Here is a 12,866-nt window from a genome sequence, read left to right on the forward strand (position 1 = left end):
GGGAGCTTTGGGAGGTTTCTAAACAGTTATATAAGCAGGGTATTTTACTTGCCTCGATTCAAGGTTTAAAAAAAAAGCAACTTTGCTTTCTTTCATTTTTATGAAGAGTCTTATATTCCTTTGGATTATTAACATTATCATTTACTTAAAAGAAAACTTTTAATTTGCATTCAGGTAACAGTTCTTCACAGTGAAGGCATGATAAATTAATAACACTATGTTTATAGAGGCCTTTACAGCTGACACAGAATTTCCATAAATATTATGAATTCTTTATTTTGAACCTGTGAGGTAGTAAAATAAAAAGTGTTATCCCTGATTTATAAACGAGAAAATTAAGGCACCAACACATTACATTTATAAGTGATTTATAAGGAGAGAGTCACGACTCTATTCCAGTCGTCTGACTCAGGGTCAGTGCTCTCTGGTCCCTACCGCCATGTCGAGTTAGTAGAAGTTGAGTGAGCTCACACAGCTCCTTACTCTTCATTGACCACCCAAGTGGAGGTGCATGCCATCCCTCACAGAAACATTGCTCAGGATTCAAATAAGCCTGTCTTGACATCATTAAAATATCAGGAAAGTAAATAAATGTTTTATGTATTGAACACAGTTTCATTTTTCTTGAACAACTCTACCTGAACCTAATATGCAAACAATTGCCAAAATCGTTATATTAGGAAAAAAGAATAAAATTAAATGAGTATATACACTGCTAAATTTGTGAAATGCATCCTAATACCAAAGTATAACTTTAAGGGTTTTTGCTGGTTTGCTTTTCCTGACTTGTTTGGTAAATAATCAAGAGTTGAGCACAGGCCTGGCCCAAGGGAAAAACATACTATAAATAAAAATATGTTACTGCCATCTCAAACTTCCCAATTATAACTCTCCCTTTTACTCTCTGCTCTGGCCCAGATGCTTAGGACTCACTGCTCCCCATCCTTTCTCCTATCAAACCTAGTAAGTGGGAATGATATTATGAAAATTATTTCTGTTATGGAGAAAATTATTTCTGTTATGGAAAAACCAATGAGAGAATGCGTCCTAAAAGTACTAATAATATCCACTTTTCTTCAGTGCCTATATAGTGCTGAGAATTTTAATTTAATTCTCCAATATGCAGATGAGAAAACCAAATCTCAAAGATCAGTAACTTGCTCAAGGTCACAAGGTTGCAGACAGCAAAGTCAAGACTTAAATGTGAGACTCCAGAGATCCACACTCTATTAACTGTTTATTGAAACTAAAAGGAAAAGGAGAAGTTCTAAATGTATAAACTGCCAAATGTTAAAGGCTCTCATTGTAGAAAAATAGTAATGATTGGGAACTGAGGGAATTTCCCAGAATCAAAAAAAATCTCACTGTGAGACAATGGATTCCCTGTTCCCGCTGCCTATCGGCCTAATTGACAGTATATATGCTGTTAGCACAAAAGAATAGATATGGTACTGTGGTAGGGCTTATTTGCTTATTTATTCTAAAATGACTATGTTTTAGGAATACAGGGTTAAAAATGATTAAGAGGAATCGAAGAACAAAAATTAAGAGATATCACAAACTTCCCCAACCTCTTTGAAATTCTCTAAATAAATCCAATAACATGATGCAGGTCTGGTCATGGAGCCTCACATCAGCCTGGAGCTTTATATTTCAGTATATTTCAATGAGGCTATCTGAGCCAATTGTTGATTGGAATCCTTGCATACCCACAGAGGACTCATCTTCTCATCATGCATTTGTGCCTTCCAAATGGTATACGATCATAGGGTTCTATGCTGAAGAGACTCAAAAGTCCTCATCAGAAACAGTGGGAATCTGGCAGGCAAAATTCCATTTTGATTACACTTAGGCAACTTAAAGTTTCTATTAAAATGAACTTGAAGTGATTCTAATGTCTTGATTGTAGAATCCTTCTTGGACAAGGACAGAATGTCCATCACTGCTCTGTTCCACCTGCCTATATGGTATGAGCCCCAGAATCCATGTGATTCTGGGGTTTTCATCCAGAGCAACAACGTCAGCTGATTCAGATGGCCAGAGAATATTGAAAAGAAAGATCAAAATGGCAAATGACCATATAACAAGCTCGCATTACAAGAGAGTAATATTATTAAAACTGTGCATTAGAATAATATTTGGAGGGGGCATGTGTTTTATATTAGTTCCCTAAGGAATAGGAAAGAAAAATCAAGAAAATTGCCCATAAAACAAGTTCTGATAGGTCAGACTAGAAGTAAGAGTCTGTAATTTAATGCAAAATTTGAGAAAGCAACACCCAGATGGAGCTGTACTGTAAGACCTTGATTCCCAAGCAGAATCCTGAATGCCCTTCCCTGAAACAGAAAGAAAATTAAAAGCTTATTTCCCTAAATAAAATAAATGAAATAATCAATTTCAAAACTGTTTTCCTAGAACTGTACCTGCTCATCCTCCTAGGACTTTCACAACATTGCACCCTTGGAGCAAATGTGGAAGGGACACATGGTAGCTCAGGTGAGTGTGCCTTTGGCAAGTTTATGAAACATATTTATATGCTGAATATACCAAAACAGCATTAAAATAGTAATTTAATTATAATTAAAAATACTAATTTAATTTGTCACATCATTTTCCATGTACCCAAACACAAACACTGCCAATGGAACTTTTTATTCACTAATTTATCTCTGCGGAACTAATTCTGTTTCGATTTTGTCTCATTCTCTACATAAAGGAATTACCCCTCTTTAAAAAAATAAAACAAACAGATTCTAAGTATACTGAAATCTTACCAGGCTAATGAGAACTCCACCATCTCCGAAATTATTAGTTGTTTCTCAGCAAAATTCAGTTGTTTTACTATGTGTAAGGGGAAAAAATAAAAACACAAACACATGCCTAAGCTAACCAAAAGTGATGAAGATTTAAGAGGAAATAGGGAAAGAAAAGAAGTGAGAAATTTTTTAATGAGCACTCAGGAAGACCTAACGCTTACGGCACCTTAAGGCTTGAAGACAAGCTCCCTAACAGAATGTTTAGTTGCTCCTCCTTCTTTGGCCCCAACGCTCTTTTTTTTTCCAGTACAAACTTGTATAAAAGAAAATGCTTGTATTGGAATCACTCATTTGTCTTGGAATGGCCTGTGCCCTTCTGAAAGTATAAGCCTTTTTTATAAAATTTCAGAGGTTCTATGTTTGTAGCCAAAGACCAGAAAACTAGGAATTCTTTTTTTTCAGTTTATCTTCCCATGGTCACCAGTTAAACTCACTGTCCACCATTCCATCCTACCAGAAATTCTAGCTAAAATTTTAGCACTAATGTGAGAAACATGTTGTTCTTAATTAAACTGTAACTTAATCACTTCTTCAATATAAAGCTCTGGAAAAATGAGCAAGAAAAGGCTTAAAAATACTTTCAGACTAGCATAGATGAATTTAATAGGTTCTACTATGGGAGCAAATAATAAGCATATAACTGCTATTTAAGACCAATGAAAATATTAAATCTCTATAAATAAATTGTATTTGCTATGGGAACTATCCATATTTTTAGAATTTCATAATGAAAAAATATCTAAAGCCGATGGCCACAGAACAACCATATTAAATAGCAAAGATTTAATTAAAAGAATTCATAGCTACAAATTATCTGGTAAAATTCCATGTGCATACCTCCTTCCAAGTCAAACCCATCATTTTGTTAAAGTCTGAGAAACAGAGAAGAAAGAAAAGTGCAGTAAAATACGGAAAGTCTGAGTATGAATAATGTGTCTTCATCCTACATCATCTTTTGCTTTCTGGAGCCAATTTCACAAAACTCTCCTGGGAATAAAGGGAGTGAAAAAACCAGCAGCCTTTGGAAAATGAAGAGATGTGCTACCAAGTCTGGGAAAAGATGGTCACCCTACTTTTGTATCCAAATAGTCCTGGGCGCTGCCTTGTAAATCCCTGAGCAGTGAAGCAATTACTCTCATTTCGAATACAACCCAGAGCGATGCACAGTGTGGAAAATAAGCTTCCAACTTTTATTACAGACTTTTATGACGATCGTATTTTCAAAAAGAAAACTCTGAGACAGACAGAGATGGTAGACAGGCATGAGGTAGCACTGGGGCATGTAATGGATCATGCTTGGCTTGCCCACACACTGGGAACAATCTCAGGGAAAGAAATGTGTGTGGGAGAGTGTGAAACAGGAGAGGGGGAGTGATGTTTCAAATCACATGGTCATTAGAAAGTCTCCAATAGAAAGAGGTTTTTATTTCTTTTGGTTTTTTTTAGTAGTAAACCTACATAGAAGACAATACAATAAAATTCTTCTATTTGAATAATAAACTTTTTTAATAGGCTTAAAATACAGACCATTTAGTATTCGATGAAAATACTGATGTATTGTGAAAATGACCATAATGTATACAAAATTTACATTTTAAGTTTTACATACACTTTAATCTCTTTGAGAGCAAAAGTTGTTTATTTTTTCTATAACATCTAACATTTTGGTTTTCATAATCATCTTATAAGCATTTATTATTATTGCTAGTATTAAATAGTAACAGAGTAATAATATTAACTATAGTTTGATGAGCTCCTACTATTTGTTGGGAGCCATACTACTGTGTAAGTGATTTATATACAGGTAGTCTTCATGATAATTATTTAAGGTAAATATTATTACTCCAATTTTATAAATGAAAAAACTAAAAGAAAAATCAAGAAAATTGCCCAAGAATATGCAAATATATTTTGCAAAATCTGAATTTGAAATCGATTCACTCATACTTGAATGAATAAATGGTGGAAAGATTTTTTTAATTTTGAAAAATAATATTAATTTGGAATATATGTATAGAATAACTTTTAAGTACCTAAGACATAAAATAAATTCATGACATGGAGTAGAACCTAGAAAGTAGAGGCAAAAAAGGAAATGTGTGTGTGTGTGTGTGTGTGTGTGTGTGTGTGTGTGTGTATGTGTGTGTGTGTATGTGTGTTAGGTGGGAGGTAAGAATTACAAGTAATTCCTTATTACCAGGCAAAGAATGACAGCTGATGTGACTAAAATTCTAGAAATGGGCCAGATCATGGAAGATCTTATATGCCATGCTTAGGAGCTCGAACATTATTTTCTTCTTCACATTCTGGGAGTCAACAAAAGTTTTAAAGAAGGTAATGACATAATCAGATTTCAGTTATATATCACGGTGGCAACGGATGGGATCTACATACGTGCCGGTGGGCAGTGGCCCCCTGAGAGGCAAGGAGACGAATTTAGGTGCTATTGCAATAAGCCAGGGATTGCTGCAATAATGACGATGAGGGCTGAAATTTAGGCATTTACAGCATAGAAGAAGTATATTTGAAAAATATTTAGCAGGTAAAATTGTAGGGTTTCATGAATGATTGAAATTTTGCTTGAATTTCAATTTTAATTGAATTTTAATTCAATTTCATCAGGTAGGATGATGTCATTAGCTGATATAAGGACTACATAAGAAAGATAATCCTGTCTAGGAGAGAAGATAATGAGTTGAGTTTTAGATACACTGAATTTAAAGTGGTTACAGCCCATCCAGTAGAAGTTGGGAATTCTGAAGTTCATGTGGAAGCTCAGGTTTGGAGAGAGAGAATTATCAGCATTTAGCTGTAGAGCAAAACCCTGAGAGTGAGTAAGATTCATAGATGATGTAGGAAGAGAATATACAGAAAGGACCAGTGAAAAAATCCTATGAGAAAACAAAGTGCTAAGGATTATAGGAAGAGAAGAAGCCCATGAAGCTAAGGGGGAAAGGTCAGGATGGTAGAGCAAGAATCTTCAGGGAGTAGTTTAGGAAAGCTGGTGGTCGATGGTATCAAACAAAGGAGAAAGGACTAACAGGAGGTGAGAAAGGTACATCACACATGCCAGTCCTCATCTTCCTAGGCCAGCTTAAATAGAATGGAGGGGGAAAAAGTCAGAGTGCAGTGGAATGAGCGAGGGCATGGAGGCAGAAAGAAAACTATACTGTTTACAGGCGAAGGGGAAAGAGCCCATAGAAAGGAAGTAATTAAAGTTATAGAAAAGAGAGCATGATTGATGAAGCAAGTTCTCTCAGGAGATGAGGAACAAACAAAATACAGAAAAACAACAAATCTAGAAGGTTCTTCAAAATAAATTCAAAGATTTGGTGAAAATCAAAAATAGACCACAAAGGTTCATATCAGTGATGGCTGAAATCAGATAATAATATCACTTTCTGTGTCTCATTTAAGTGCTCTAAAATTACTTTCAGGTAAAGTTCCCAGATGATCCTCCTAAGAGTCTCATCGGATTAACAGGGTTGCATACAATTTCCCCAATTTCAGGTGAGGACCCAAAGGCCCAGTGAGGTTGAATGACTCTCTTTAGGTTGCAAAACTGCTAAATAGCAGAGATGGACCAGAACCTAGGTGTCCTTCCAGTGATGGCTGAACTCAGGCTTACTTCACTTACTAAAGTTTTTATACTACCACAAGGCTGTGATGCTTATGTTGCAAGCCATGTTTCCACCAAAAATATACTCTGTTGCCATCTTGAAACTGATTTTATAATTCAGATTGAACAGACACTCAAAAAAGAAAAGAAACAACTGTGACTGTCATTTCTCCTTCCTAGATCTCAACTTTAAAAAAGAGCATATAAGCATTTTTTGAGTTTGAACATTATACCAGAAAGCTGTAGAGACAAAGTTACATTAATATATTAATATTAATTTATTAATATTGTTAACATTACTGACTTCTTTGTAGAAGGCAATGTGTAGGTAAAAATCTTGTACTATTACAATTTACCTAATACACTGTTCCTTAGAGAACATATTCGGTACAAGATAGAACCACCTTGATTTCTTTTGAAGGGTTTAGTTTTAAACGTAAATAAAATAAAACCACTAAGACCACCAATATGATCACAACTTTAAGGCAAAATTTCCCATAGAATATACTATCCACATACCCCCCATGCAATGCCAAGAGTAGATACTCTTTTAAATACTGAATATAACACTTCAACAGTTTTACATGAAATTTAGGTAAAATAACCATAAAATTTATGTGGAAAGAAAATTAGAACAAAACTGAAATGTCAACATCTTCCTAACAATTCCATTGTCTTATATAAACTTGCGCAACTTGCCCAAACTTATATACTAGATGAACGAATAATTAACAATTTTAGTCTTTTTACCTTACCATTACTATATCTCTCATATGTAAAATCTAAACTTTTCCATGTTATAGTCTAAAAGCAAAAAGCACTAGGTCAAAAAGTGACTGATTCATTTTTAAACATTTTATGAATGCTATATAAGGCCAAGTGATAACATAGGAATTATCCTTCAAGTAGAACCAAACTGTTTGATTAAAAAAAAAGATTTAATTCTGTGGCCATGGATTAATATGATTTCAATCTTCTAAGTCTCCGATCCCCAAAACGAAGCTTTCTCTTTCCTTTTTTACCACACATCCTACATTATGTGTACTTCTAGAACAGTCAACACAATGAATTTCAGGTCTGCGGTGATAGCGCTAAAAGTGTAAAGGGCAGGAAGTAAAAGTGAGAAAAGAAAGAAAATTAAAACTATATATTCACCTAGAAACAAGTTTTAATAACTTGTGTCCTTAGCATGGAGTGATTCACCTACCCAACCAAGAGGAGGATTTGAGCCTTGAGTTATTTTTCCAGAAATGATGGTGAATCTGCGATGGTTTGTCTACAAACTTTAATTAGGTAGCCTTACAAGTGAAAGGAATAATTACAATAGCAAGTTATTACCAAAGTCACAGTGTGTAGCCTTGGAACAGGAAGCCAACTGGTCCATATCAAGATCCAATGCATGTAAGGCAGAGATTTAATACAGTGGTTCACCAACATAAATCAGTATCACCTAGAAAGCTTCCCAAATCCCATTCAAATTCACTAAATCAGGATATTTGGAAAAGAGGAAGCCCAGAATCTATTATTAGTAACAAGAATTTCAGGTGGTTATATAGCCAGCTAAATACTTACTGTGGATTGCTTACCAACTAACCCAAAGAATCATGGTCAAAACACGGTATACATGTGTTTGTAATATAAAGCATTCACTATACCTATCTACTAATCTATAAATATATAAATATATATACTCTTCAAAATAAAGGCTCACTTTAGTTTGGATAAAAGTTATAAGTACTTCTAAATTTCTCTGAAGAGGATAAAGAAACAAAGAATTGCTACTTAATATTTAAGTGCCATCCAGTGTTCTTGGCTTCATAGTCTACTCAGAAACGAACAATAACCACAGTAGATCTGGTGACTCAACTACATTCTGTCCACTGAAACCAGATCTATTCCACCAAAAGTGGCTGACACTTTTGTTCACTGTGGTGGGGACTACAGTCACCTCCTGTGAGCTATTCTCCCTTTTATATCATTTATAACATACATAACTCTATTTAGTAGAGTATGTTGCGGTGCCACCTAGATAAAAGATTATTTCCTAACCATCCTTATAGATTTGTGTGACCATATGACTAAATTTTGGCCAACTATAAGTAAGTTTAAATGGTAGGAATATTTAATAATCTCCATTAAAAAAGAGAGAATCACAGCCTTTGTCACCCACACTCTACATAGATATCTGGAAAGTAAATGTAATGGCTGGAGCTTCAGCAGCCATCTAGGACCACAATGTTAGAATTTTACCATGGGATATGAAAGTAGAGAGCTATAAGAGACTGAATCCCTGATGACTTTGTAGAGACAATGTACCAGCCTTTCACTACCTAACTAAAAGCTGCTTTCATGTGTGGAAAAAAAAAACCCTTAGTTTTGTTTGTTTAAACTACTGCATTCTGCAGTGTGCAGCTGAACCTAAATTAAAATATCTATTATAAAAGAAAAGTTTGCATGTACTAAATGATCCAAAGTATCTGTTTTCAATAGAAATGAGTTTAAAACAATTTATGAGTGAACAAGTATCTTGAACAAGCTATATATTCATATTCTCTAACTCCTTTAAAATGATTACATCTAAGTACTGCTGAGTGTTAAGCATCTACTTCTTCATATTTGTATTTTAATGATGAAATAAATGGCAGACATATATAATAAAAAGGCAGGAGATCATGATATAGAAAAGATTGTGAGACCCTCATCTCTTAGTAATGAGAAGTTGGTTTGGGTCCAGGATAACAGTGTAGGGTTGTAACAAGAGGGTTGCAAATTTATGGTCCATGATCCAGACTTGGCACTCAGATATATTGTATTTGGCTTATGCAATGCTTTCTGAAAATGTTAGTTTCAAATGTCTTAAAGTAGGTATGCATCTTCAGTTCTCTACAGGCACATCATCCCCTGTTGATGTACAAACACTCCCTTGCTTCACTTGTTTATGTTACCTACCTGGCCTCTGAAAAGTGCTGATGTTTACAGCCCCTAGAAATAAAATGATACATTTCTACACCTTCCCTTCTCTCCATTGCTCCTCTGTTGCTGAAATCGATGATAGATATCAACAATTATTTTCTAAGATTAAGTATGTCCACTTCTAATAATGAGAAGGTATATAGCTCACTGGGTATCGGAACTTTATTTAGTAAGATAAAAATACTATAAATGCACTAGTATTTTCTCCTATAAAAAAACAAATGGGAACCTTTCAAAGCACCCTCTACCACACAAACAGACACATAAAAAACTCATGAAAAGCTGATTCTGTCATCTTAACTGTGATTTTTGTTTCTTAATAGTTTCAACTAAAATTAACCCCAACTCCCAAACTTTCTCCTTTCAGTTTTACAAATTTAAAAAAATCAACTCAGTTCTTAAAACGTTGTGAGAAGTAGTAATGATTTTGGCCTAAAAGGCCTAAAACTTTATTCACTTCCTTTAATCCCATCATTCATAAGTATTTCTATCAGGCAAGCGCTTTGCTTATGTTTTACATTTCCGGTAAATAACCACAGCCAAATAGAAGAAAAATGTACCTTGAAATATTAAAAAGAAAAAAAAATTTATAAATATGAACATACATGTGATAACAGGCCTCTACATTTCCAAGGAGATATATCTGTACACAAAGTCAATATCATATTTTCTGACTTAAAGTTAAAATTGGAAACATGTACTTGTATGCCTTAGATATTTCTTTAGTTTAAAGCATCTACCTAAGTTTACACTTCCTCAAACTTAAAATCACATAGAGTTTCAAAATTCTGACACTTATTAAGCTTCTGACAAGCCTGAACAGGGAAAATAAAGTATTTACAAGTATCACACAATACAACTTAAACCAAAATATGTATGATAAGTAAATAGAAGTTATGTAGCTCTGGATTCTGAAATTCTTTTCTATATTACTTTGAATTAGGGCTATTACTACTTTATTTTGCTATTGAAATTTATCACATATATTCTGTTAGGATGAGTAATAAAATAGAAGAATATATTTTTTTGTAATATGTATGCAAGCAATTGCTCTTTTTCGGTAAAATCTGATATTTGTAATTCCAGTTTCTGTGCTATTTGGTTATATTGTGGGGAGAAGGGCTGGTATGGAGTTGGGGACATTTTTGCACCAAGCATCCCATTCCTAACATTTATGTAAATTAGTATTAACAAAAATTAAACTCTGCTCATTTTTCAGAAACAACTACAAAATAATTACAACTATTTGGGAAAATCTTTTAACATATGGCGTATACCACATACTTTAAGAAACATTCCTTTAGTTTATTCACATGTTCAGGTATTTCCATATTTATTAAAAATTACTTATTTTAAAATACATTAACAAGGAAAATTGTCCTAAGTTTTAAATTAAAGTCATTGGTAGTTCAGTAGGGGAGGGGAGTCAAAAGTTCCTTTTATAATCAGAATTTCTATTTGTATTTAATTTTCTGTATTTTTTCCTTCCCTTTCCTGATTTCCACTTCCTATTCAATTATTTTCCCCACTCTTTTAAACAACACATTTTTCACATTATTACAAAGAAACTCAATAGTTTCTAACTTTTATAAACTGACTGATTTTTAAAACATAAAAAGTAACATAATAAGTGGCAAGATTTTAGAAAGTGCCCCCTCTATGGGACTCTGGACAGAGTGTTGGGTATTCACTCTTTAAATGTTTTTTATAACTTGTGGTCCCCAGATTAATTTTATAAACATCTTGAAAGCAAAAATGCACAGAAGCAGGTATTAAAAATATATACACATGTATGTATGTGTATGTATATATATATATACAAAAATATATATGAAAGAGAGTAACAGAAAAGTTTAATAAATGTGCTAAGTTTTAAAAGCTCGAGTTTGATGTTAAATAGTTATGAAAAGCTATAATGGCCTATTATAAGCGAGTACATGTCTGTATTTAAATTTCAGCCCTAGAGAGTAAGGATTTAATAATCATTGAAACCAATTTAAATATTTTCTTATATTCTATATCATCCATGCATTTTTGCTTAACCATATCATATCACCTAACCCCTAATATATGCAAATTGCAAAGGAAAAAATAAATGGTAGCCAGGCAAGATTTGTTATAAATAAAAAGAAAAGGAAGTTGTATGTAAAAGATAATGTCCATGCAAACACTCAGTGATAAATAAATTATACATAGGAATGCCGATTTCCTGCCTTCCACCATCCAGCAGGGAACCACTACTGTCCTGATAATCAAGTCAGGAGGGTGGGAAAATACCACAGTTTAAGAAATCTGGCTTCTATCAGCCTCTGTCATGGAGAAATAAAGGAGACTGTCTCTCAGTAAGCAAAAGCGATTTTAAGATCACAAATGCAAATGGGAAAGAAGTGAAAGTCTGTAAAGAGAAAAGAATAAAGAGCCAAAGACAAAGAAAAAGCGGTTATCAGAGTGGCTGCAGAGGTTTTTCTAAACAAAGAATTTTATGAAGCAGCAGAAGTTCCGTACAAAAATGACTCCACCCTACCCAGCTTTTGCTGCGACTTTTCTTTGCTCTGAAAACTCCAGCCCACACAACACAACTCCTCTAACTGGAAGTGCCTTTAGTGCTCCGTTTAAAAGCATTCTTCTTTTCTTTTAAACTTCCCATTCTCCACATTCAAGCAAAAGGACTTATCTTAGGTTTCCCCAGAAACATTCAGTAGTATACTCTTCCCAACAGCAGATGTAGAAGCTATGGACTTACAAATATCCCTATTGTCCTCCGAGCTGCTTCCAGGTGCTGTCAGCCCCCTTTTAAACTTCAAACCAGAACCTCCTCTTCGTGCTCTTCCTGAGGCTTAACATTCCTCCTATTTCCCCAAACCTAGCAATAAACACGAGCAAAGCTAACGGCAAACTCACCATCTTCGTCTTCTTCCTGGGCTTTTATTGAGACAAATTGCACTAATAAAACAGTAAGGATGAGGAGAGGTCTTGCTTCCACCCAGTTTACCATCATGTCTAAACAGTAGACATGTGGGTCTCCTGGGAGTAAAAAGTAGATTCTAAGGTTATTGTAGCACCATGAAGTCAACTGTGGGCTCTTCTTTCAGCACCAGCCCCAGGGCAGCCTCTGCAAACCCCCTTTTTCAGCACCAGCTCCAGCACAGACTGCGAAAACTTTTTTCAAGCGATGCAGCTTTAAATAGGAAGAATGCTGCCTCCACTTCTTTTCCTGCCCCTTTTCAGCTTGTTCAGGCTCATAACCATCCAGTGTCTGCCAAGCAACGGTCTGATTGATGGTAAACAACCAAATCAGAACACGAGCCTCTGTGCCTTAAACTGTCCCTATTGCATTTATGTTTTAAACATAATGGGGCTTAATCACAAAAATAAATGTTTATTTCTCTCTTTTTTTTTTTCTTTTAAGAAAATCTGTTAGAAGAAAAGAGTATCCTCCCCTCCCTAACCTTTCCCCT

The 12,866-nt window shown here is 34.5% G+C and overlaps 1 protein-coding gene across 3 annotated transcripts in view; it reads right to left on the reverse strand.

The window, feature by feature from the left end:
- COL5A2 (collagen type V alpha 2 chain) overlaps window positions 1-12,641 on the reverse strand; it is a 135,749-nt gene extending 123,108 nt beyond the window's left edge. For 2 of the 3 annotated variants that reach the window (XM_039844219.1, XM_039844221.1), the window contains exon 1: window positions 12,310-12,641. In XM_039844219.1, coding sequence (XP_039700153.1) covers window positions 12,310-12,406 — 97 coding nt within the window. In that variant the 5' untranslated portion in view covers window positions 12,407-12,641. Of the gene's footprint in view, window positions 1-12,151; window positions 12,268-12,309 lie in introns of those variants that run through there. The other variant, XM_039844222.1, reaches the window with a different exon arrangement.
- Between the last annotated feature and the right edge of the window lie 225 nt (window positions 12,642-12,866).

This window comes from Pteropus medius, unplaced genomic scaffold (genome assembly GCF_902729225.1).
Source record: "Pteropus medius unplaced genomic scaffold, Ma_sr-lr_union100, whole genome shotgun sequence".
Lineage (NCBI taxonomy): Eukaryota > Metazoa > Chordata > Mammalia > Chiroptera > Pteropodidae > Pteropus > Pteropus medius.